This window comes from Pogona vitticeps, chromosome 6 (assembly GCF_051106095.1).
Source record: "Pogona vitticeps strain Pit_001003342236 chromosome 6, PviZW2.1, whole genome shotgun sequence".
Taxonomy (NCBI): domain Eukaryota; kingdom Metazoa; phylum Chordata; class Lepidosauria; order Squamata; family Agamidae; genus Pogona; species Pogona vitticeps.
The window spans coordinates 95,466,763-95,493,734 of record NC_135788.1 but is presented as its reverse complement, the minus strand read 5'-3'; the positions used below and the strand labels follow the sequence as shown (position 1 = coordinate 95,493,734).

The 26,972-nt window shown below is 43.0% G+C and overlaps 1 protein-coding gene across 9 annotated transcripts in view; it reads left to right on the top strand.

Moving 5' to 3' along the window:
- ARHGAP23 (Rho GTPase activating protein 23) overlaps positions 1-26,972 on the top strand; it is a 204,832-nt gene that overhangs the window by 159,833 nt on the left and 18,027 nt on the right. For all 9 annotated transcript variants that reach the window (XM_020785530.3, XM_020785528.3, XM_020785529.3 and 6 more), the window contains 10 exons: positions 4,309-4,420; positions 5,890-5,947; positions 7,388-7,525; positions 12,944-13,246; positions 14,536-14,597; positions 16,219-16,346; positions 17,177-17,295; positions 18,723-18,878; positions 21,035-21,113; positions 23,281-23,354. In XM_020785530.3, coding sequence (XP_020641189.3) covers positions 4,309-4,420; positions 5,890-5,947; positions 7,388-7,525; positions 12,944-13,246; positions 14,536-14,597; positions 16,219-16,346; positions 17,177-17,295; positions 18,723-18,878; positions 21,035-21,113; positions 23,281-23,354 — 1,229 coding nt within the window. The remainder of the gene's footprint in view (positions 1-4,308; positions 4,421-5,889; positions 5,948-7,387; positions 7,526-12,943; positions 13,247-14,535; positions 14,598-16,218; positions 16,347-17,176; positions 17,296-18,722; positions 18,879-21,034; positions 21,114-23,280; positions 23,355-26,972) is intronic.

Genomic DNA, 26,972 nt, shown 5'->3' with positions numbered 1-26,972 from the left:
AGAGTATTGTTTCAAAAAAAATAAATCCACAAAGGCTTACATTTTTAGCCTGAAGATTTATTTTTGTGATTTTTGTCTCATATTTATTTAAAAGAGAAGACAACAAATTATTTTTATTTTATGAAAATAAAACAATAGTAATAATCAAAATATTGGGTTTTAGCCTACAATAATTTTAGGGGGGCCAGTAGGGAAAGATGGAGAGCTATATTTCTGTGATGGGTTTCAGCAGAGTCTTTGGTTGATGTGTGTATAAGCTATGTTGGCTGTTTACATGGTGGTATGAATGGGTGACAGGCAACAAGAGAGAACTAGATGAGTGCCAAGTAAGACCGTTATGGCAGTTGAGAGGGGAAAGGAAAATGCCTCCATAGAACCTTGTTTTCCTCAGCCCGAGGGGGATGGGCTAGAGAGTATATAAGAGTGAGTAAGTGTTGAGAGTGAGAGATACAGTGAGAGAGTGCAAATATGATGCGTTGTGTGACCATGGGACAGAGATAGAGATAGGACGTGATTGTTTTGCATGTAGGTTGAAGAGTTAGGATTAATCTCAGATTAGATAAAAGGCCATATGAAGGATCTTTCTCCTGTTTTCATTGTTTGTCACTCCAACCCAACACTCTTTATGTATGAAACACCTCTATTTTCTGGTGGCAGTTAAGACCTAACACCCTGATTGTTTGGTCATAGGTCAAACGAAAGAGAAAAGGAAGGGAAGAAAATGATATTTTAAAGGGTGATGGCAGCATTGCCTAAGGATCTGAATTCCAGCAGAAGGTTTAAATAGAGATCTTCCACAGAGTCAAGTACAGATTGAAGAAGGGCCCAGCTGTCCCACGTGTGGAGGGGGCCAGTAGCCTCAAGGAGCATCCTGTTTGCCTGATTAAGTGATAGCAGGGTCAGATTTGAGGACAGGAGCCCTAGTGAAAAGTAGCAACCAGCGCCAAAACTACATTGCCAGGAAAAAATGGATTGAATCCACAGCAACCTCTGTCACTACATACAACACAAGCCCTACTGTGGTTTTAAAATTGCACCAATCTGCTTCTAAAATTGCATTAGGGTTTCTATTGCTGTCCAGCCAGTGCTAGGAGGTTTCCTGGCTTCTGAGAAAGTGCAAGGGTTGGGGCAGCAGAGTTCTTGCCAACTTGATGTGCGGCCAAAATGAAACTGCTGGAGCTGCCCCTGGGCAAGAGGACTATTGCTGTCTGGGCAGTGCTGGGAGTCTTCCTAGATCCCGGCCGTGAAAGCCTTCGCGAATATATTGAGTGCTGGGAGTCTTCCTAGCTTCAGCTTTGGGTGGTGGACAGTGATGTTACTGCCCAGGGGTGCAGCTCAGTGGCTCTGTTTTCACCATATGTTGAGTGGGTGAGCTGCTGCCCAGTGCGGTGAGTAGCCAGGAAGATTTCCAACACTGACCAGGTGAGGAATCACATTAAAACTGGACCTGTCTCGTAAGCAATTTCATTTCTGTTTGCAGATAACTTGCAGCAAAAAAGCTTTGCTGAAGTTGATTGCAAGTATATTGTCTCTGCCCCAGCTGAGGGATGTATGGAGGTGTTCCATAACCCCAAGGCAGCATGTGCAGGGAATTTTGGCTGAGGAATCTGGGAGTTATAGTCCAAGAAAGTAACTTTCAAACCTCTGCTCTGGATATGTATGCTAGGTGCTGAGGAGGGATCCAATTCTCCATCTCTCTGCCAACCCAGGCACTGACCATCGTCCAGTTCATAGTTGTCTTTAGCTACCTGGTCAGTGTTTTTGTATAAGGCTGCTTAAAGACCAGAGCTCAGAGAGCATTTAATGCAGTCTAGTATCTGACGTTTCAGAAAAAGTAGTCATACATTTGTTGAAAAGCATCATTCTCTTGGAATTCTTGATCAGAAGCAAGGACACTGTTGGTAGCAACTTGGTCTGTTTGTGACATTTAGTACTTTGGGGAAGGGTTCCCCCCCCCCCCCGATTTCTTCTTCCAGACTAGTAAATCAAACAGCATTCCTAACTGGGAAGGTATTTGTTCTTCAGTTCAGAATGCAGATTTTGGTGGGATGGGGAGGCTGCAAGAAACTTTGAGTGGGGAGGATTCATATGAGAACTCTTCTCCCCAAACTGGTTAGCTATGTTAAAAGAAGAAAGGGAAAAAAATAATCACAGTGGTATGTTTTATAACAAATTCCACTGATGTTGAATCATAAGGTGACAGGGGGGAAAACGGTTTTGAAAGCCAGGAATCTCAAGCTTTAGACATGTAAGGCAGTCATTCTCAAATTGAGTGCTGAGAGAATTGCTAGGATGGTGCTGGCGCTGGCAGTAGTGGTGGAATAATTAAAGGCTCCCAGGAACCCAAATTACTCAGTCATGGAGGAGGCTGCTGTATGTGTGCCTAGATTACTCACCCATGGGAGAGGCAGCAGATGTGTGCGTATGAAGTCAGGAAGTGCACTCAGAAAAATAAACCAGATAGACTCAAAAAGTGAGTTGGTCTGATAGCCATCCATTTTAACTCTTCTGAATTTGAGAAGTAGCCCTTTAGGTTATAAACATGAAGTAAGTGTTTAATTTTAATTTTATGGGGAGATTGGAAGTGTGCTTCATAGTTGTTATATGTTGGTGGATGACCTGCTTTAGAGGGGTATTCATCTATCAACATCTTCTCCCTGCCAAGTAACACCATAATGATCAGTATTTCTTTACCAGTTTTGTTTTAGAATGTGTCTCATCAGGTTGATGTCCAACAGGTTAGGATAAAACTTAATGTGCTGACCTGGCTTTTGAAGGGAGATGTCATTTCATGGTGACATTTACAGTGGTGGCTCGCATAACAAGCACACCGTTTAACGACGAATTCGCATAGCGACGTGTTTTTTGCGATCGCTAATGCAATCGCATTGCAGTTATCTAAATGGCCAAAAATCGCATTGCGATGATCAGTAAGCGTTTCGCTTACCGATCTTCACATTGCGATGTTTTTTTAAACAGCTGATCGGCGGTTCCAAAATGGCTGCCAGGTGCACAAAATGGCCGCCGCAGCATTTTCGCACGCTGCCCTCACTTACCGAGGCAGTGAAAATGGTGGCGCTATGGAGGATCTTCGCTCAACGGTGAGTTTTCCCCTCATAGGAACTCATTAAACGGAGTTTAATGCGTTCCTATGGGGTTTTTCTTTCCGTTTAGCGACTATTCCGGATAGCGACGTTAATCCTGGAACGGATTAACGTCGCTATGCAGGGCACCACTGTATTTGCAATTCTCCTGTGGTTGCTCTTTCTCAGAAGTCTCCCTGTATGTGGTTAGAAGGGAAGGTACAACTTGCCAGGCTTTGCTCTTGGTTGAAAGCTGGCTTTTGGCCAACAAGATACAGTTTTCTTGGCTTGGCCCATTGTAATTGTGGAAAGATGTCCCTTCTCTAGCAGCCTTATAAGGTTTAGAGACTACCACCACCAAATCCTTCCCCTTTGATGGTTTGGAGAAGCAACCCAACTCTTGGGATGACTCTGTAGGAAGCTTTGGCTTGTGTTTAAAATCACCTGACTGAGGGCTATACCTGGAAATGATTTCCTTCCATGGTCAGTTTTGTCATGCAGTTGGGTGCATTTTTACCATTCCCCTTGAACTGCATAAGATACCTATTATTGTTTTTACTCTGCAGCATTATTTTTACCCTTGTCCATCTGCTCCCTGTAATTAACATACTTTGGTCATCTCTTTGGCAGATTGTTAGCTGTGAAGATAGAGCCAAGGGGTTGGATTAAATCAGGGATGGAGAACCTATGGCCCTTTAGATCAGTGGTCCCCAGACTTTTTGAAACTGCGGACTGGTTTGGGGGGGCAGGGTCTGTGGGGGGACGGGGGCACTACCTGTGCTTGCAGGTGGGCGTGGCACATTCATGGGTGGCTGTGGCGCACTCACACACATGCACGGGTGGGTGTGGTGCACTCACGGGTGAGTGGGACAAGAACGCATGCATGTGCAAAAGCACACCATGCCCACCCACAAATGTGCCCGTTCACCCCACACATGCCCATCATGCATGTTTGCAGGGGGGGAGATCTGTCTCCACGGCCCAGTCCTGCAAAGCCCATGGACCGGTACCGGGCCATGGACTGGGGGTTGGGGACTCCTGCTTTAGATGATATTGAACCATGACTTCATGGCTGTAGGTCTTGCTGGTTGAAGCTGGTGCAGATTGGAGTCTAACATAAACTGGAAGGCCAGACATTCCCAGACATCCCCACTCTGAACTAGATAACCCTTTCCTGTCCTCTTCATTCATCTCTGGCAGTGTTCCTCTGTCATCTCTTTCATAGGCAACATCAAAGCCAGTCGCCGGTCTTCCTACCTCTTAGCCATAACCACAGAACGTTCCAAGTCATGTGATGATGGTCTGAATACATTTCGGGATGAGGGAAAGCTGCTCAGGTAGGTGGGGGTTCCTCTCATCTTCCCTTCTTGAAGATCTTTACAGTGTGTTCTTCGGGTTGGAGTTGACAGAAGAAGGATTGTGGGTTCTTCCTGAATTATTCTGCTATGTCTGGCATTCATAGCAAATTCCAAAATAACAGCTGCCATAGGCTAATGGCAGGCAGTAATTTTTTTAGAAATAAATTAAGACAGGCTTTGCTTCTCATGATGTATATGCATACTTCATCTCTGAATAAACAGGTTTTTGGAGCTGTATAAGAACCTTGCACAACCTGTTTATCAGAGGTGAAGTAATACATACCCTAGGAGCAGTGTGATCCATCTTTCCGGCTGTTCTCCTCTGCCTTCATTCTTAAGCAAATAATAACTAGTCAAGGGTCCTGCAGTTCCAAGAAAAAATATATGAACATATGAAGCAATCTGTGGTCCAGGTGAACTCCAGTTCTCCAAGCTTTCTGAACCTCCTACTTGAGGTCCTTTAACTGAGAAGGCTAGAAGTGGAACCTAGGATCTTTTGCTCTCCCCATATAAAATGTGTTCTATACAGATACAGTGGTGCCTCGCTTGACGAGGATAATCCGTTCCAGCAAAATCGCTGTAGAACGAAATTGTCGTCAAGCGAAAGTAAAAATCCTATTGAAATGCATTGAAAACCAGTTCAATGCGTTCCAATGGGCGAAATACCTCAGCATCCAGCGAAGATCCTCCATAGGGCGGCCATTTTCTGGTGCCTGTAAAGTGAGGAATCCGTCCTAAAATACAGCGGGGAGCCATTTTACACAGCGAGGAACCATTTTGAAACCCGTTGATCAGCTGTTTTGATCGTCATTAAGCGAAAAATCGGTTCCCGAAGCAAGGAACCGATCATTGTGAAGCGATTTCTCCCTATTAAAACATCATTTTGCTATCGCAAAAACTTCATCGTTAAGCTATTTCCTCGTCTAACGAGGTAATCATCAAGCGGGGTGCCACTGTACATGCATATTGTCTTTGCCCTTTTTCTGGGAACAACATCACTTAAGGCATAGGTGAGGAATCCTTTTTACTCTCATGGCCAAATACCAGTTTGGGAACCATCTTAGGAGCTGCATTTCAGCAAAGGTGGGGCAAAGCAAAATGGGTTGGATCAGATGTAAATCTTGCCATGAGTGGGGCAAGATGTAAAACATACACACAGCATATTTGTAGCCATCTAAATCTGCCCATAGAATCCTTAGGATCTGAACATGTAGACCCATCTGGCTAAAGAAGTGAGTGGCATACATTTCTGAAAGCCAGAGTCCACTTCCATACATCTGATAAGATGTATTAGTCTATTTTGTCTTTGCATTTACTAGTAAAATAGTTTTGCACTGGCATTTGCTATTGAGGGGCGGTGTACAATAAAGGGAACTGGAAGCGAGGAGAGCTTTTTAGGTTTTTTATTTGCATTGCTTCTGCCAACAGTATTGATACTTTCTTCCCAGGAGGTTGCCAAGCCGCGTTCCAAGCCTCCGCATGTTACGAAGCTTCTTCACTGACGGGGTAAATATTTGTGACTCTGTCATGCTCCCATTTCCTTAAGAAGAAAAAAATAGATCTGTACGTTCTGCCTACCCTGTTCAAACAGCTCATAGGTTTACTGTGAATCTGAACAGAGAATAGAGTTTAAAAGCACTTGCTAACAAGACACCAAAACTCCAATTTTCTTGCTCCTCCAGTGTGGCTTAACAAATGTGGGAATTAAATGCAGAAATCATGTCCACACTGTGGAATTAATGGTGCAGCTTACTGGAGATATGTAAGCACATCATCAAAATGATACCAGTTCCTCATAAGCTGGAAATTGAGGTTACCTCCCAACATTGGCAGGCAGTCCTGAACCCAAGGCATAAATTTGCCAGTGTCAGCAAGCCTTAGAAAAATAGCTACACTAAGTTTTGAACAAGTGATGATGTGGCAGTTGCCAAAACTGGTCTGTTGCCCATTTAACCCTTCCTTCCTCCTCTTCGTCCTCTTTTCTCAAGCAGCATGCGCTGCATCCACAAAATAAATGCACTTTTTTCCCCTTCATGTTTGAGCAGTGTATTTTTCTCTCTCCTACTCCAATAGGATTTTCTCTATCCTCATCCCATACATCTTTGCTTGTGTCTACTGAAACAATAATGCTGAAGCAGGGAAATTTTAAAAAAGTTTAAAAGCACACAACTGTATCAATGGAAACTCTGCTGTGTGTACAAAATTAGCATAGGTAAAAGGTAAAGGTTCCCCTTGACATTTAGTCCAGTCGTGTCCGACTCTAAGGCGCGGTGCTCATCCCGGTTTCTAAGCCATAGAGCCAGCGTTTGTCCAAAGACAGTTTCTGTGGTCATGTGGCCAGCATAACTAGACATGGAACATGGTTACCTTCCCACCAAGGTGGTACCTATTTATCTGCTTGCATTTTTAACATGCTTTCGAACTGCTAGGTTTGCAGGAGCTGGGACAAGCGACAGGAGCTCACTCCATTGCGTGGAATCGATCTTACGACTGCTGGTCTTCTGACCTTGCAGCACAGAGGCTTCTGCGGTTTAACCCGCAGTGCAACCGCGTCCCTTAAAATTAGCATGCATTGTTTTAAAATCAGGTTTGTAGCATTAAAGGGCTGTTGAGCATTTATCCCCATATGAAGTTTTTTCAACAGCATGTTAACAAAAAAAACAAAAAACAAAAAACAGGCACAGCCAGAGAAAACAGAATATGTATCAGACACCTCCTAATATTCCACTGCTATAAGCATCATCAGATGCTGTCATGGAGTGGCCAGAATTCTGTCTATGCCCTTATTCAGGCAGCTACTGTGTCCTTCAAGCCAGTTGGAGAATCTGATCTCCTCTATCAAGCATCATTGTTTCTTTCTTTCTCCTTCCCCTGTACTTGAGTGGCAGTTTTCTTGTTCACTGGTGGTGGCCATCAAACCATCCTTGTTTTCCCTTTCCTGTGCAGTCCTTGGACAGTCTTGGTACCTCTGAAGACACCCGATCAAAGCGGCATTCAACCTCTGACCTGTCGGATGTCACTTTTAGTGATGTGAGGAAAGAAGGCTGGCTCCACTACAAACAGATCCTTACCAAGAAAGGCAAGGTATGTATGTAATTGTTTGCAAGGGTATTCCCAGTAGGAACAAGTGGAGTTTTGGTGCATGTCTCTGTATGCAGCTGTATATGGTGGGACCATCTGCATATCTGAGGTTGTTGATATTTCTTCTGGCAATCTTAATTCTGGTTTGGGATTCCTCCAGTCCAGCCTTTCACATGATGTACTCTGCATATAAGTTAAACAAGCAGGGGAACAATATACAACCTTGTCGTACTTCTTTCCCAATTTTGAACCAATCAGTTGTTCCATACTGTAGGAAAAACCACTGGGCTAGTCAGGTGTAATCTAAACCAAATCCCTTATGAATGCACAGTTTAAGTGAAGAACAGGAACCTGATTTGGTGGACAGAGTGCCTGAAGAACTATGGATGGAAGCTCATAACACTGTACAGGAGGCAGCAACAAAAACCATCCCAAAGAAAAGGAAATTCAAGAAAGCAAAATGGCTGTCCAACGAGGCCTTAGAAATAGCAGAGAGGGGAAGGGAAACAAAATGCAAGGGAGATAGGGAAAGTTACAGAAAATTGAATGCAGACTTCCAAAGAATAGCAAGGAGAGACAAGAGGGCCTTCTTAAATGAACAATGTAAAGAAATAGAGGAAAATAATAAGGAAAAACCAGAGATCTGTTCAGGAAAATTGGAGATATTAGAGGAACATTTTGTGCAAAGATGGACATGATAAAGGACAAAAATATTAGGGACCTTACAGAAGCAGAAGACATCAAGAAGAGGTGGCAAGAATACACAGAGGAATTATACCAGAAAGATTTGGATATCCCGGACAACCCAGATAATGTAATTGCTGACCTTGAGCCAGACATCCTGGAGAGTGAAGTCAAGTGGGCCTTAGAAAGCTTGGCTAAAAAGACGGGGCCAGTAGAGGTGATGGCATTCCAGTTGAACTATTTAAAATCTTAAAAGATGACGCTGTTAAGGTGCTACATTCAATATGCCAGCAAGTTTGGAAAACTCAACAGTGGCCAGAGGACTGGAAAAGATCAGTCTACATCCCAATCCCAAAGAAGGGCAGTGCCAAAGAATGGTCCAACTACCATACAATTGCACTCATTTCACACACTAGCAAGGTTATGCTCAAAATCCTACAAGGTAGGCTTCAGCAGTATGTGGACCGAGAACTCCCAGAAGTACACGCTGGATTTTGAAGGGGCAGAGGAACTAGAGACCAAATTGCTAACATGCGCTGGATTATGGAGAAAGCCAGAGAGTTCCAGAAAACCATCTACTTCTGCTTCATTGACTACGCAAAAGCCTTTGACTGTGTGGACCACAACAAACTATGGCAGGTCCTTAAAGAAATGGGAGTGCCTGACCGCCTTATCAGTCTCCTGAGAAATCTATATGTGGGACAGGAAGCCACAGTTAGAACGTAATTCACTGACGCCCAGGATGTCAATGTTTATTCTTGCCATCTCAGGTTTGACCACATCCAGCTTACCAAGGTTCATAGATCTGACATTCCAGGTTCCTATGCAGTATTTTTCTTTGCAGCATCGGACTTTCCTTTCACTTCCCAGCATGTCCACAGCTGAGCGTCCTTTTGGCTTTGGCTCAACCACTTCATTAGCTCTGGAGCTACTTCTACTTGTCCTTCACTCTTCCTCAATAGCATGTTGGATGCTTTCCAACCTGAAGGGCTCATATTCCAGCATAATATCTTTTAGCCATTTGTTTCTGTCCATGGAGTTTTCTTGGCAAAGATACCGGAATGGCTTGCCAGTTCCTGCTCCAGGTGGATCGCGTTCAGTCAGAACTCTCCACTATGACCTGTCCGTCTTAGGTGTCCCTGCACGGCATAGCCCGTAGCTTCTCTGAATTACTCAGGCCCCTTCGCCATGACAAGGCAGCAATCTGTGAAGGGGATATTAGATTATACATTCTATTAATTGGACAATTGGCTATGGTGGCTGGGCATGATGGTAAATGGAGTCCAACAACTTATGGTGGGCCACAGGTTTTCCTAGGGAAAAAAAAGAAAGAGGATGATAAAGGTTTATAAAATAGTGGATTCTTATCCTCCCATAACATAGGAACTTGGAGTTACCAAATGAATTTGACTGGTAGCTGATTCAGGTCATACATTTTACTCTTTTCTGTTGCTAGGAGGAGTGTGTTTTGTAAACTATGGAGAGCTGCTGACTTAAATATATATTGACTGAAATTAAAATGCCCCCATCAATTTATTCTTGCTGTTGAGAAAAATAATGCTGTTCTGCATACTTTGTAGAGGCACTGGCTTTCTCCTTGTATCAAAGTCAGCTGAAAAAAAGCCCTGAAGAATAAATACATTATCATTTCTCTTCCACTGTTGTTAGGGCCAGAGTAACATTTTAACCAGAGGTTGAAAAAGTTATTTTTTAACTGTAATTTTCCATTGCTGCTGGCCATTGGCAATTCTGCTTATGACATTCTGAGAATTGTGGTGCAGAAGAATGGTTTCACTTCAGCTGTCATCATAACCCAACAATTGGTCCTACCAAAGTACAGTGGTGCCCCGTATAGCGAGGTTAATCCGTTCCGGATTTACCTTCGCTATACGAAATCTTCGCTAAGCGGGAAGTAAAAAGCCATTGGAACGCATTAAACTTCATTTAATGCGTTCCAAATCGGCCCTAAACTTCCCACTTAGAGAAGTTTCCTGGCCCCGGGCAGCCATTTTCGCGCCCTCCCCTCGCTTGCCGAGGGCGCGAAAACGCCGCGGGGGGCCATTTCGGGTTGTTTTGAAGCCGCAAAACAGCAAGCGAGGGGAGGGCGCGAAAACGCGGCGCGGGGCCATTTCGGGTCGTCTGCGGCCGTTTTGAAGCCGCAAAACAGCTGTTTTGCGGCTTCAGCTGATCGGCGGCTCCAAAATGGCCGCGGGACGCCCAATCGTCGCAAAGCGAGGTGCGGCGATTGGGTGCTCCGTATAGCGATCCCGAAAAAGGGGATCGCTATACGGATTCGTCGTTGTACGGTGCACTCGCTAAGCAAGGCACCACTGTACTTACAAAGCAGGGCATCAGTTATCTCAAGGCATGCAATGAATTTGGATACTGACCTTTAGTTTTTCATCTCCTCTCCTCCCAAGTTGCTTGTCTCCAGCTATTTCCAGGTGGCTTTTGAGACTAAGGAGTATCCCTCATCAGGAGGAAATATGGCTGTGGAGGAGTGATTACAGAGGAACGAGTAGATAAAAAAAGGGATCAGCAACATCACCCAAAGTGATGCATACCAAGATTCAACATCTCTCTTTTTATCCAGTTGGTAATAGCTCAGTGTGGATATGGGACCAACTATGGTCTCATCTGTGTTGGTTTTTCTTGGTACAGTATTTAACTCAAGTTTCGATTTGAAAAGCAGTGTGAGTGAGACTTATAAGATCTTCATCCATTCTAATGAAATTTAAACTTTCCTTGAAGACACACTAAATATTTTTCTTTTTGTACATTACTATAGTATGCAGGATTCTTGAAATTAAAACTTCAAAACAGGTTTTTCATCTAATAAGGAGTATTAATTGTGTGCTGGTGCCCCTTCTGTCATTATACAGTGGTGCCCCGTATAGCGAGGTTAATCCGTTCCGGATTAACCTTCGCTATATGAAATCTTCGCTAAGCGGGAAGTAAAAAGCCATTGGAACGCATTAAACTTCATTTAATGCGTTCCAAATTGGCCCTAAACTTCCCACTTAGAGAAGTTTCCTGGCCCCGGGCAGCCATTTTCGCGCCCTCCCCTCGCTTGCCGAGGGCGCGAAAACGCCGCGGGGGGCCATTTCGGGTCGTTTTGAAGCCGCAAAACAGCTGTTTTGCGGCTTCAAAACGGACCCGAAATGGCCCCGCGCCGCGTTTTCGCGCCCTCCCCTCGCTTGCCGAGGACGCGAAAACACAGCGCGGGGCCATTTCGGGTCCTCCGGTGGCCATTTTGGAGCCGCCGATCAGCTGATCGGCGGCTCCAAAATGGCTGCCAGACGCCCCAATCGTCGCAAAGCGAGGTGCGGCGATTGGGTGCTCCGTATAGCGATCCCGAAAAGGGGGATCGCTATATGGATTCGTCGTTGTACGGTGCGCTCGCTAAGCGAGGCACCACTGTATTTGAAAAGGAAGGTAGTTGTGTTGCTGCTTTTGAATATTTTATTTCTATATAGAAGCTGGGAAGTTGAGAAGAGAGCCCTAAAAATAAGCAGGCACATCGGATGGGATCCTTTTCATGTTGAACCACGAGTGCAACAGACTGTGCAAGTAGTTTGAGTTTTCCAGCTTTTATGCAAGAAGCTATCCAGTACTTCCTTGCACAAGCATTAACCCTTTTTTTTCAACTGAACACTCTTCACTAGCACAACGTCGAACTACACCAATGAAACATTTAGCTTCAGCAGCATTTTGACCCTGACACTGTTTATTTTGAATTATATATTTTTTTCTAGAGGGACTAAACATCTTACAATACCCTAAAGACGAATACATTTTTCAGTGAGAAAGTGGTAAATTGTAGTTTATGGAAACCTTGATTCACTTTTAATTTGAAACATAAACACTTTAAATGTTATCTTTCGCATGCAAAAGTGTTCATTTCTGATCTATCTAGGCAGCTTTGGAGAAAAGAGTACAGTACTGCTGTATCTGAAATCCTGGAGAGCCACAGTCAGTCAATGTCAAAAATAGTGAACAAAATAGACCAATAGTATGGCTTGGTGTAAGGCTTCCTTTGTTGAATAGATGGGAAACTCTAGGCAAGGGATAGCGTGTTGCCCAGTGTTACGTATTTAGCTTGAGGTAGTATTGAGTTTGCCACCTGTGTAGGGGTGGGAAACCTCAAGCAGTGGACCTGAATCTGGCTCTCTGATTTTTCTCAGAGCTGTTCCCCTACTGTAAACTACTAGTAACTTCTCAGCTTTTTTTTTCTTTTAGTTTCTTCTTAAGAGGTACCCAACTTAACGCAGTTGTTCTTGGACTTTAATTCCCAGAAGCCTTCACCAAAAGTCATCCTGGCTGGGGTTTCTGGGAGTTACAGTCCAAGAACACCTGGGTTACCCAAGACTGGGAACCACTGTGTAGGTGGATGAAATGCTTCTGCTAAGGCCAAGTTACAAAAGTAAAAAGGGCTGGTATTTTTGGTTCATTCTTTTGCCTTTAGCTCCACCTACCACCTACCACTGGATTGCAGCAGCCTGCAACTTTGTGAAACAGAGCTGGGCTGAAAGATGTTCCCCACCCCTGGATTTGATGGGCCCCCATCTACTGATGCAGAAGTACTCACTGTCAGAATTTGCAAATCTTGGTTGGCAAACCCTCTAGACTCTTTCATGGTCTTTCTTTTTGCTATTGCTTCACCTCCCTTCCTCTTTCTTCCTTGCCACTTCACATGCCCAATCCCAATCTCTACTCTTCCTCTCTCCTCCTCTGCAGAAAGTTGGCGGAGGCATCCGGCAGTGGAAGCGGGTCTTTGCTGTCCTGCGTGCACACTCGCTCTACTTATGCAAGGACCGTCGGGAGGCTGTGGCCATAGCCCCGCCCCCAGGTGAGGACGAGCAACCGCCAATCAGCGTCCGAGCGTGCCTGGTAGACATCTCCTACAGTGACACGAAGAGAAAGCACGTCTTCCGTCTGACGACCGCTGACTTCTGTGAATGTCTCTTTCAGGCCGAGGATCGGGATGATATGCTGGCCTGGATTAAAGTCATCAGGGAGAGTAGCAAAGCCGAGGGTGAGGTGAGAACAGGCAATGGCTAGCTACCAATCCCCTCTTTGATTTTTTTCTTCGCTTGCCTTTTTCTCTTTGGGAAAAAGGCTAGAGCTAGAAAATGTTACCATTTTGGATCAGAACTCCCCAGCCAGCATAGCTACCAGGGATATGGGGAATTGCAATCCAAACCAGTGCGCCCCTTGGAAGTTCTAGTGCACAGCAATAACTAGGAGTATTCTGGGATCTTTTGTCCAAAATAGTGACAGCTGGGAGATTCTGGAAGTTGCAGCCCCAACTGAGATTGAGGGGGTCAATTTCACTCCACTTTCAGAACTTGAGAGTTCCATATTACAACCATTGTCATTTGTATAGGGAGCAAAGTATGGCATTCCTGCCTGTCCCCCCCCCTTCCAGGTATGCTACTTTAATTTTCTCATCATGGAGTTCTTATACTCTATGTTTGCTTTTCTTGGTTTGGTGGAAAGTTGCTTTTTCCAAAAATTGATCCTGGTTGGAGGTGATGGGAATTCATGACCTTTCTTTAGGCACTTGGAAGAGTTCGCTTCCATTCAGAATTAGAAACTCTTTTGGAAGCTCCCGTTGGCTTACAGTGACCCCCTGTTGATCATTTTAGGGCCAAACTATACGTGATGTAGGATCAAATGGTAATCATTTTCTCAGACTGCATCACTTAAAGTTGCAAACGGAGGGTTGAATGCAAAGGAACCCTTGCCTGTATATAGGAGGAGAAGGGTTTTTTGCTTCATATCCCTCCTTTCCAGCCATCTGCGCAGAATCAGAGCATGGGCAAAGTTAATTTTTTTGACTGCAACTCCCAGAATCCCCCAGCAGTATTTTAAAAGCAGACTTTCCAGGCCCTGTATAGAACATGTGTCTTCATTTGAGTTCAGTTTCAAGATACAAACTGTATCTTTAACCTGCACCAGGAAGAAACAATGTGGGCTGCTGGAGATGTGAGTAGTTTTTCACCAGTAACTTTTAAGACTTTATCCGGGAGGCACATTATTCTAAGTTTAGTCCCCCTGCTAAGAAGGGATGTTGATCAGTAGGTTACGGAGGCTGAAATTTGTAAATTGCAATTAGAATAGGCCCATTGGATCAATGGGACTTGCAGAGTTGATTCACCAAACTTCCATTGATTCTAATGGGCCTACCCTAGTTGCAACTTCCTGTGTGAAAGCATCAGAATTTCAACCAGAGTGTGATATTGTTCCAATTTGTTTAACTTTGGGTTGATACTTAATCCTATTCTTTTCTCTTCTGCCCTCTCCCATTATTTTTTTCCCATCTCTAGGACCCTGGGTTTGCAAGCCAAGCACTAATCAATAAGAAACTAAATGACTACAGAAAAGTGAGGTAAATTTCTTATCATGCCTGCTTTCTTTCCTCCTTTGGGTTTTCTCTTTTTTTATATCCATCTAGAATTAGGCTTCACTGTCCCTCAAATGACAAGCTTATATAGGGAATGTATAGATGACAAAATTGTATGGGGAGTTTCAGAATGTAAGTGGGAATACAATGACTAAATAATTCTTCATAGTAAAATATTCTGCCCATGTGGAAAACCAAACTTATTAAAGAGAAGATAATCTAGAACCTTTCTCAGTTGTGGCATACTAGTGTTCGAGGTAGAGAGACAGTTTTCATTATTAATTATTTGCGCCTCTGTCTAGAATCTCTAGTGGTCTGGTATAAGGTTACCACCTCAGGGCTAGGCTTTGAACTCCTTTCCTACAGACAGAGTTGTGTATGTCTTATTTGGGAAGTAAAAAACCTTCCCCATGTCCATAAAATAAAATGTAAAATGGGATACATCCTAAACCTCAATTTTGTAACTCAAATACAGAATAGTTTCAGTTTTCCAGTAAATGTATTCCACCTCCTGTTGTACAGGTTTGGAAATGAACTGGAAGAACATAGAATAATTTGGAATATGTGTTATTGACAAAACAAAGCTGTTATCGTCCTGGTTAGTCCCCAGATGAGGGGCTGTGGAGTTTTAACCAGAGAGATGATAATGTCACTTACAATAACTTTGCCCCTTGATGTCATCAGACTCATGCGAGGGACTTCCAATCTCCTATCCACCAAAAACAATCCATTTTGCAACTGCTGTATTCCACTGTTTAAGTAAGGGCTGCCCTCCCTGTTAGCCTCTTCTGTCTTTCTCCAATAGGCTTGCCTTAGCTTCTTTCTGATAGGCTTGCCTATCATCTAGGGTGACAGGCTGCGAGTCTCACATCCAAAACATCTTCCATCCCCAATATTACTGGTCTGCAGGAGGAGATTTGGTCCCATCACTCTGGTTGCCATCCTCAGCTTCTTTGCAAAAGCAAAGCAAAGCGTGCTGCTTATATACCACCCCACAGCACTTCAAGCACTCTCTGAGGGGTTTACAAGTTAATTATACAGGCTGCACATTGCCCCCCCCCCAGCGAGCTGGGTACTCATTTTACCAACCTCAGAAGGATGGAAGGCTGAGTCAACCTTGAGCCGGCTACCTGGGATTGAACCCCGGGTCGTGAGCACAGTTTTAACTGTAGTACAGCAGTTTAACCACTGCGCCACGGGGCTCTTCCTTTGATTCTTTATACCATATTGGAGTGGTTGTAGCATATCTCTTGGGCCCTAGCACCTTCCCTGTCATGTTCTTCTCACCTCCCCCACTTGCTAATCACCTCTCAACAGAGTTTCCCCACAAAAATTAGCACCATGAGTCACCTTTAGGAGGTTTTAAAATGATAAAGCATGCTTTGGGGTTCAGACCGTGCAGTTCTGATGCCTCTCCAAGCCACAGACTGTCAGAGCTTACAAATGGTTTTTCAGGCCATGAGGTGTCAGTGCTGACTGAGTTGGTGACCAAGGTTTCTCTCTCTCTCTCTCTCTCTTTCTCTTTCTCTCTCTCTCTTTGTATATGTCTGGTGGGGAAGTTAAACCTGAACCTTGAATTGGTATGCTGCACACTCTTCTCTTGCAGTTCCTCTGGGACCAAACCAGATTCTTCGCCAAAGGGTTCTCGAATGCCAGGGGTGAAGTCAGAATTGCAAAAGCAAATGGGAGCAGGCCCACCTCGCTCTCCTCGGCAGGATGCAGTAACACTAAGAGGTACAAAGAGCTTGACTGAGTCTCTCTCTCTCTCTCTCTCTCTCTCTCTCTCTCTCTCTCTCTCTCTGTATGTATGTATGTATGTATGTATGTATGTATGTATGTATGTATGTATGTATGTATGTATGTATGTATGTATGTATGTATGTATGTATGTATGTATGTATGTATGTATGTATGTATGTATGTATGTATGTATAGGTGTGCCTGCCTGCACATGCATGGATGAGGCCATAGGAAATCTTAAGGCAGGGCTCGTTGGAGACTGTGCATTTTGGACATAAGCGTCTAGGCCTCAACATTCTTAAGCCAGCACCTATTGGAGAAGGGTTAGACTACAACTCCCATCTTTCCCAAACTAACTGGGTACCCCAAGATGATCTGGATTGGTTGGAGTTGGCTCAGTGTGTAGTGCTGGATTCAAAATAGCCAACTTTCAATCTGTCCACCTGCTGTCAGTCTGTTTTTTTCCCCCTCTCCCATTTGAGTGACACTAAGTCGGATGCCTTTGCTTCACACAACCTCTCTTTTCTCTGCTTCCTCTGGCTGCTCATACAGTAATTGTTGTAAGCCGCCCAGAGACCTCTAGGTAGTTTGGGCGGCATATAAATTGAATAAATAAATAAATAAATAAGAGAACAGGGAAAGCTCACTACAGAGTGTCCCATTTTCTGCCTAATGGGTCTACAAAAAGACAAGAATAAGCCCTTTAGAATAAACCCTTGGTTGGTAGTTTTTCACCTGATTCTCCCAGCTTTATTTCTTCTCCTCAACGTTCTCTTCTCAGCGAATGAACCTGTCTTTTTATTTTGCCTCCCTCCCCTGCCCAGATGACAGTGTCCATCAGAAAACTCCCTGGGGTATCAACATCATGAAGAAGAACAAGAAGCCTGCTCCAAGGGCCTTTGGTGTGAGGCTAGAAGACTGCCAGCAAGCCCCTGACAACAAGGTACCCTTTGAGGAAATTCCTAGCCTGTGAATACCTAGCACCTTAAACATCTGTCTTAAAGAGTGAAACTATTGTTTATGTGCCATCAGGTTGCTTCCAACTTATGGTGACTCTATGAATGAATAATCTCCAAAATGTCCTGTCCTCAGCAGCCCTGCTCAGCTGCTGCAGACTCAAGCCTGTGGATTCCTTTAGGAAGTCAGCCGATCTCATATTTGGTCTTCCTCTTGTCCTACTACCTTCTAACTTTCCCAGCAATATTGTCTTTTCCAGACAATCTTACCTTCTCATGATGTGCCCAAATTAAGATAGCCTTAGTCTCAACATTTTTGCCTCTAGAAATGGTTCAGGCTTGATTTGATCCAGGACCCACTTGTTTGTCTTTCTGGCAGTCCAGGGTATCTGCAAAGTTCTCCTCCAGCATCACATTTCAAACAAATCAATTATTTTCCGGTCAGCTTTCTTAGCTGTCCAGATTTCACACCCATACATAGTGAAACTATTGTGGCTCCACTGAGTTCTGTGGTAAGCAGGCCAACCTGCCCAGTGACATGCCATTCTAAAAGCCATTGCCCGTACTTACACTGTAGTTAGAGATAAAATCTATTTCAAGTGCCAACGTGCATATACAGACACCACATGCAAACAGAAGATGTATGGTGGGCAAAGCACTGGGTAGTTGCTTCTAACAAGTAATTAGTTAAGATTGTAGTTGCAGTACTGCAAATCAGTTGATTATCACTGAAGTTTCTATTTTAGAAAATAGCTTTTTAGTTTAGGTTATTTTTATTTCCTTCCTTGTTTTAAAAATCTGAATGCTACAAGTTACTGGCATACTCTGATTTCATCAATGGGCTGGTTTGGAATGAACTCCAAAATACATGGATTTGACATGAATGCCAAAAAGAGCTCCAAAATATGTGAATTAGTATGCCAGCTGTTACAATGGCCGACTTGAAGAGGGATATGACTTTGTAATGCATGGTATAGGAGGCAAAAAGACCTTTCTCTTTAGGCAACCTTTCCCTCAGTGACTGGCTGCCTGAGTGGGTTTTTTTAATGGATTATTATGTCTTACCGCTTTAAATTTGTTTTTAGTATTGCTTTGGTTTGCCATTTCTCAAAGAGGCATTTGTTAGATCCTTTTTAGTATTTGTATGCTATGATGATGTAAGCTGCCTTTGTATGCTCATGGTTTTTTTTTTGAACTTTACATATTGTCCTTTAATGATGTAAGCTGCCTTGGGTCCTTTTTAAAGAGAAAGGCAGGATAAGAATATTTTTAATTAATTAATTAAAGTTAGATGTGGCACTGGCTAGCAGCTACTTGATTGCACCTCTCTCACTGGCCCCACCATAGTGAAGGGTACTTTGCTGTTTTGAGGATATCTGAACCTATTGTCACTGCATTTTTTTTCCTTTTGCAGAAAGTCCCCTTGATTGTGGAAGCCTGTTGCAAGGTTGTAGAAGACAAGGGCTTGGAATACATGGGCATTTATCGGGTTCCCGGAAACAATGCTGTGGTGTCAAGCCTTCAGGATCAGCTTAACAAAGGATTTGCAGAAATCAATCTGCAGGATGAGGTGAGAGCATTGCCATGGCACTCCTCCCTGCCTCCTGCTGGTCTTTCTCGCCCTTCTATCAATTTTCCACCTTTCACGCTTGGCCTTCACCAGAAAGTCAGTGCATTATTAGGTAGTGCTGACACCTAGCCGCCACTTGCTTGTAGTACAAGTAGTGTGTATGAATAGAGATAGAGACAGGGAGAGAGATCATAGAACTGCAGAGCTAGAAGAAACCCTATGGATCATCAAGTCCAGCCCCTGTGAAGGAGGCACAGGAAGGAATTGAACTCCCAGCCTCTGGTTCTGCAGCCAGATGCCTAAGCCACTGAGCTATCTCAGTGGCCGTCTTTATACAAAAATAAAGATACAGAAATAGGGATAGAGGGAGATACAGATGCAATTGCTGAAGAGTCTAAGTGTTACACAGCCTTTAATGCAGAAAGGACCCCATTCCTTATGTTCTGAAAGACTTATTGTCAGAGTTGCATGTAATCTGTGGCCTCCTCACCAGGCCACAGAACTGCATCTGCTAGTGAGAGAGAACAGATTTTATTTTTTTTAATTTTATTTATTTATTGTACTTATACCCCGCCTATCTAGTCATTTCGACCACTCTAGGCAGCTTACAACAAATGATAACAAGTTCTAAAAAATTTATAACAATTAATTAATTAGATTATTCTGTAAGATGGGAAAAATAAAAATAAATCAAATAAAGAGAGAAAGAAAAAGGAAAGAGGACATGAATTAACTGGAAGGGAAGGCCTGCCTAAACATCCATGTTTTTAGTTGGTTCTTAAAAGTACCCAGCGAGGGTGCAGCGCGAATCTCTGGAGGAAGGTTATTCCAGAGACGAGGAGCCACCGCTGAGAAGGCCCGGTTTCTAGTTCTTTCTTTCCGGGCCTCCCTTGGCGTCAGGCTTCTCAGCCTCACCTCTTGGCTCACACGGGTGACACAGGTAGAACTAGTTGGGAGTAAGCGTTCCGCCAAGTATCGAGGTCCTAAACCGTTTGGGGCTTTATATGTAAGCATTAACACTTTGAAGTCAATGCGGAAATGGATGGGCAGCCAGTGCAGCATGGCCAGAGTAGGAGAGATAAAGAGCAGTTCAAGAGTCCACGTGTTCTCTTGCCCACCAAGCACTGGAAAGAGTACTGACACTTGCCTCTGGCTTCTGGAATTTCAGAGAATGTTGATCATACATTTTCAAGCATATCTTAGTGGCCATTAGGGGCTAGTAAGCTGCTCCATTACAAAAAAGTGTTCGCTGAGATTCTCTAGAAGCTAAATTCCCTGTCCAGTGCCACTTAGTTTAGGTTTTCCACCTTCCCATAGAATTGTGGCATTTCTACAGTCCTGGGTACAGCTTTTACTTCACTCAGCCATACATTTGCTGGGGGGAAAAAGGAATATTACTAGTTGAAAACAAAGTAAGTGTCGTGGTCAGTGCATACTAAATGGCTGCCAATCCATTTCTGAACTGAATTCAAAGTACTGGTTTTAACGTACAAAGCCTGAAATGACCTGGGCCGAAGCTGTCTCAAGGACCGTATCTCCCCTTACGAGCCTGCTCGAGTGTTAAGATCATCAAGAGAGGCCTTTCTCTTGGTCCCCTCACCTTCACAGGTGTGTTTGGTGGGTAAATGGGACCCAGCAAGCTCCCAGACCTTGGAGCTCTCTCCCACAAGGGGTTTGTCTGACCCCGTCTTTGCTGTCCTTCCACAAGCAAGCAAAGACTTTTCTCTTCAGGCAAGCTTTCCCTAGGTGTCCGGCTGCCTGATTGGAGATTTAAATGGATTGTTGTACCGTACCACATTGAATGTGTTTTGATGTTGCTTATGTTTTTTTTTAGTATGCTATTTGTTTAATACTTTATGTATTTGTGAAAATCACTGTTGTTAGCTTTAAATACTGCCTTTTAATGATGTAAGATGTCTTGGGTTCTTTTTAAGGAGAAAAGCAGGGTGAAATATGTTAATTAATTAAAAACAAATTAAAGCACATGTCACTGTCAACTGTGGACAGTATGTTGAAAAATCAAGAGCAGCTTAAATCAGTGGGAAAGGTTGCTTGGTGCTTTGTCTCTTGCCAAATTCAAAAATATAGAGATCTCAGCTGGACTTTTGCAGCATCTCAGCTTTGCCGTTGCTTCTCTTTTTTCTCTTTGTGGGCAGAGGTGGCAGGATCTGAATGTCATCAGCAGCCTCTTGAAGTCCTTCTTCCGGAAGCTCCCAGAACCACTGTTTACAGACGGTGAGTGATGATGCTATGCTACCCTTTTTAAAAATCCATTCAAGTAGGAGAAACAGCAAAATATTTTCACCCAAACTTATTTGAACCTTGTGTGAAATACAAAGAAGAAGGTAAAGTATAAGGAGTGGAGCACATGCTATACTTCTGCTTTTTTTAACACATGCCTCCTCTCTTATAGCAGCAGTTTACAGGTAGCAAATTAAATCTGCCTAAGTGAAGGACACAGAGATAGACGTGAAGAAGAACAGAGAGGTAGTGTAATCATAGCTGGGAAGAATTGAGACTTTTACAGGAGAAGTCATTTTATGGTAGCAGATCTCCCAGAAATGCTGTTCAGAATGCCTTCAGCTTTGTGCAGGTCCAGTTTTCCCTCTTCTTTGGTATCTTAGAGGCATAAAACATAGCAGCTTCTCTTCAGTTTCCTGGCATGAACAAAATACTTGCTTAGGAGGGTTGTTTCCAGCAATGGAAGAATAAGAAGGCCATCAGGTCTAAAAATAATTGATAACCCCAAAATATATACATCAACACCATGTGTTCTCTGCTCCCTTGGATCTTATTACTGCAGGCCTCTACATTAGGGTTATTCTAAACCAGGAAAGCAGAAACTGCAGGTGTTGGGCAACATCTCCCACTGATTCTAGCCAGCATGGCCAATGGTGGGTGATGATGGGAACTGCCATCCAGCAACAGCTGGAGAGTTACCTGTTTCCTGTCCTTGCTGTAAGTAAAAGGATGTCCAGAGATTCACTTCTTCCATATACCTCATTTTTTGTTTCCTCTAGACAACGGGCGATTCTAGAAAGAGGGCTACTTAGGGTAACAATAAAAAGACTTCTCAGCTGTTGCCTGCCTCTTAAAATACCTGTTTCTTGTAAGAACAAAAAAGATGGAATGAACAGTGGAAAAACATAGGAAGGTTACACATTGAGGATGACACTCAGTCCGAACTCTTACATTTCCCTATGATGCGATCATAAGTCTGGGATGTCCTTTGAACTGAAATTTATCTGGCTTTCTCATTGCATTTTTTTTTTGCTAGAAAATGAAGACACTTCTTATTTTGATGAGCTTTAAAATGTGTGACATCTTTTACACTTGCTTCTATTAGGAAGTTTTTTTAAAAGAGTTGCTTGTCTGGTATATTCTTTGTTACAGCTTCTGCTTTATGTACTTCCATTGTTACTGTTTTTTTAACAGTATGATTATACTGTGTACTATCCTGAATATTTGAACAGGAACTTGGGGCATTCATTTTTTTTTAGGGATGTCCCTGATTCCCCCTTCCTCAGTTTATGTCCCTCTTATTTTTATTTTACAAAGTCTTCCATTTCTCACTTAGCATTGCCCAAATCTGCTGGATTTCCTCAAAACTGGCCTGCAGGAGCTAATAGAACTGGATGGTGGTAACCATCCAAGTAAACAGCCCAGGACCGTTTCCTTGTCAGTTTCTCAGCAACCTAACCCAAGGTCAGGTTTGGGGGTCAGGATGATACCAGGAATCAAAAATAATGGCTGGACTCGCGTGTTCTGGGAGTTATTTGAAAGTCTCTGCTTGAACCCTGTTTCCTTGTGAAATCAGACATCCTCTTTCCCAGGGCGGCATTCCATATTTTTAAGGATATCTTTCTTTTTGATTGCTTGTTGTTCAGGATGTTTCAGTTCACACAAGTTATTACAGCTGCATGGCTGGAGTCTACCCATGTCTTTGACTCACTTCGGTCTAACCATGTCTAGTAAGAAAGACAAAATTTGCTTCAATATTACTTTAATCAAGATTTGTGGCTTTTGCCATACCCTGCTGGCTGCCAGTCATAGAGGTGATTGAACATGACAACAGGTTGTCGTTAATAAAATGTTACAGAAAAAAATGTGGATTAGTGAGAGCTGTGAGTTCCCATAACATGTAGTATGACAGCTCAAGTCCTAGAAATCATTGATAGATTGGAGTTCCCAAAGGGATTATTCCACCAAGCTTTCCTTCATCTCTTTCTGTTGAAGTCCAGCTTTGCAAAATGTGCTATTTCAGATGCTACCTCTTCCTTTATGCTATAGTTTGGGATTTAGCCCCCATGCCAGTAAAACTACCAACCTTTGAACCATTCCAGCTCAGTTGCCTGTGATAAGCCAGAACAGTCACAAATTTTCTTCTGCTTTTGTTTTCAAGATAAGTACAATGACTTCATTGAAGCCAACCGGATTGAAGATGCCAGTGAAAGGATGAAGACCTTGCGCAAATTGGTATGCACCTGGGACAGATTTCTCCCTGACTTAATGCTTTTTCCAACCTTCACATGGTACTAGGAAGAATGTGTACATTCTCTTGCCTTGTGTGGCAAACATTTGAGAAGAAGGGCAGAGTTGTGTGATAAATATGATTTCACTTCAAGTTGCTTTGTGGGACATACTGTACACAATTTGCATTCCAGAATCCTCAGCTGGTTGGTTGACTTTGGATGTGTCAGGAGAAAATACACAAAAATGTTTGAAATACATCCAGTGCACACCTTCAGCATACTTTAATTGATGAGTGGAGGTCTTCTAACAACGTGTCTAAGTATGCACACAACTGGTGGAAAAAGGAAAAGGGATACATCTTATCCCCTTTAGAACAACAAAATGGAGCCAGATACAGACTGGACATGAAGGTGGAGTGGTGAAGTCCTCAGATATGGATTTTATAGCATCCCTGAGGAAGGATCAGCCATCACCAGTAGAGCACATGCTTTACACACAAAGTGTGCCCTACCTATCACCCCTACCTAGAGACACTGGGGACTGAACCCGGGGCCTCGTCTGTGAAAAACCAATATGGCAGTACTGTACTTGTTTAAATTGAAATTGCCACTACTAGCGACATTATCAGAAAATGTAATTTATTACTTTAATTTAAGTCAGCTTCCCCCTGCAACAAGCAGCCGTGACTTTCTGCATGCAAAGCACATGCTCTCCTGCTGGCTGAGGCTGTCATGATATAAAATAACTTCCTGGGCTCCTTTCATGTAATGATTTTATGAACTGGTTCACACTTGAAATTAATTCTGTTTTAGTGAAAAATACCCAAGAATTAAATCATACTGAAGGCTTGCTTTGAGGAAGAAAGTATTGGGAGTGGAAGTAGAAGAAAGGGAAGGGGAAGGGAAGATGAAATATAAGGAGAGAGAAAAAGAGAGTGAAGCAGTGGATGGAAAGGAAACACCTCAACATTGCACTTAACACCCAACACATTTCATGCCAGCTGATAGTTCAGTTGCAACTACTATTTTAAAAATCCAGACCATTCAACTTGTCAGCGTCAAGCCATTTGCAGAAACAAACAGGTTTTAATGCATATTAAATAGCATCAAAGGAACAATATAATAAAGCTTATGAACTGGGGCTCAATAAATAGCACAGGGATGATTGTTAGGTCTAGAGAAATTGTATCAAAAATATGACAGTTCTTAAACAGAAAAATTGATACAAAATATGTAGCACTTTTTTCCCAAACACATTCTGTTGTTTGTAATATTTTAATTAAAGCACAATTGTAGACCATAAAAGCTGCCTTCCTTTGTTTTATCTTGAGTATTTTTAGCATTTTTATATTTTATAAGATAGACAAGCTGGTCTGACACCTTAAATCCTGTTGCTGTAAGTTATGCTGCCTTGCCGGTCCCAGTTGATTTTCAGGCATTAAAAGAATTATCTCCACCCCATGTTCTGCAGCTCCCAAAGGCTTACCCAGGGGAAAAGGGACCCTAAGGATCTCTGGCAATTCCTAGTTGGTGTAGTGGATAGATTGATGGACTAGGACTCTGGAGAACAGGGTTTGAATCCCCAGTCGGCCATGGAAACTCACTGGGGGAGTGAAGCTGGGAATGCCATTCCTTAAATATCTCACTTACCTTGAAAGCCCTATTAGGGTTGCTATAAATCAGTTCTGACTTGACGGCACAGAGCACCCATGTACAAGGATCTCTGGAACCTGGGGGGAGGATAAGTGGAAATGTTTAATTCCCCTAAAACAACTATGGTTGATGACATCATCCGAGTTGCATAATGTAAAGTTGCCCAACAAGATTTCAGCCATTATAGTCTAAGCCTGAATTAGCTGAATCAGTTCTGCATAGCGCTTGCTAAATTAACCTGTAAAGCAGGGGTGGGATTTTTTTTATTTTTTATTTATTTTAATTTTTTTGCAATGAGACAATAGTGTGGCTTCATCAATAGATGGACCCACCTGCATTTGAACTGCCAGTTTTGCATGTTTTTAATCATAAAATTTCTGCATCAGTTCCTGCATCAATCATTGATCCTTTTTAAAATACAGTGGTGCCTCGCTTAGCGATGTTAATCCATTCCAGGGAAAATGTTGCTAAGCGATTTAATCACTAAGCGATTTTTAAAAGCCCATAGAAACACATTAAAACGTGTTTAATGCGTTCCTATGGGCTTAAAAACTGACCTTATGCGAAGATCCTCCATAGGGGCGGCCATTTTCGGTGCCTCTAAAGCGAGGCAAAACAGCGGGTGGCCATTTTGTTTTTCCGGCGGCCATTTTGGAACCGCCAATCAGCTGTGCAAAAGGGTCATTTTGCCATGATCGCTTCCCCGCGATCATCGCAAAGCGATTTTTTCCCATAGGGGCCATCGCTAAGCGATCGCTCTGGCGATGGCCAAAACCCCATCGCTAAGCGATTTCATCACTCAACGGAGCTATCGCTAAGCGAGGCACCACTGTACAGTGGGGTCTCTACTTAAGAACGTCCCTACTTAAGAACAATCCAACTTAAGAACAGCTCCATTTGCTAAATTTTGCTTCTACTTGAGAACAGAAATCCAAGATAAGAACAGGAAAAAAAACCTTTCCTGCTCTTTTTTTAACCTTAGGTCATCTTAGGTTAAAAAAATTCTCCCCCTAGTGGTAGAGTACATATTAACCAGCTTTGCATTAGTTCCTATGGGAACTAATGCTTCAATGTACGAACGCACCTCTACATAACAAAAAAACAGCCAGAACAGATTAATTGGTTTTCAGTCCATTCCTATGGGAAATTTTGCTTCAACTTAAGAATGTTTCAACTTAAGAACACCATTCCAAAACGGATTAAGTTCTTAAGTAGAGGTTCCACTGTATACCGAAGAGGTGTTTATTTCCATACATGTGCACATTTTTGTACTCAGCTTTCCCTAATATGAACTGGCTGGATAGCTCAGTAGTTTGCGTATTTGGCTGCGGAACCATAGGCTGTGAGTTCAGTTCCCCATTGTGCACCCCTGAAGAGCCGGGCTGTGTGGAGTTGAGCAAGTAGAATAGATAGAAACTATTTTTGCAGTATCATACACTGTGTAAAATAAATAACCCTGAGTCAAAAGAGCAGATGAAAACATGTAGGAAAAAACATGGGGGAGCAGTTCCAAGAGCAGCTATATAGATGTCATAAGATAATGACTCAGGTAACAAGCAGAAATAATATTCTTTCCACATCATGGTTCTGCTCTCTTTGTCCCATATACCCATCACTCCTCCTCCTTGTTCCCCCCACATACACCTGCAATGATAACTGCATCATTTTGACTGGCTTGTTAATGATGATGCTTCTTTGTTCTCTCCAATGTTCTATCCTCTCTCTCAGGTAGGTTACTATATAACAGGGTTGGGACTATATAACATCAAGATAGGGAAAGACATAGATTTCCCCAGGCCAGGAAAAGAAACTGTTTACTTCACAGGTTTATTAGAAGAGTAGGCATCCAGTAATTAGGAACTGCCATGTTGCTTAGAGGGAGAAAACCTAGATTAGCACAGTATAAGAGTTTGCAAGCTTTCAAATTTCACAGGTTCTTGTATCTTCATTAAGAAACAGTTTATGCCCC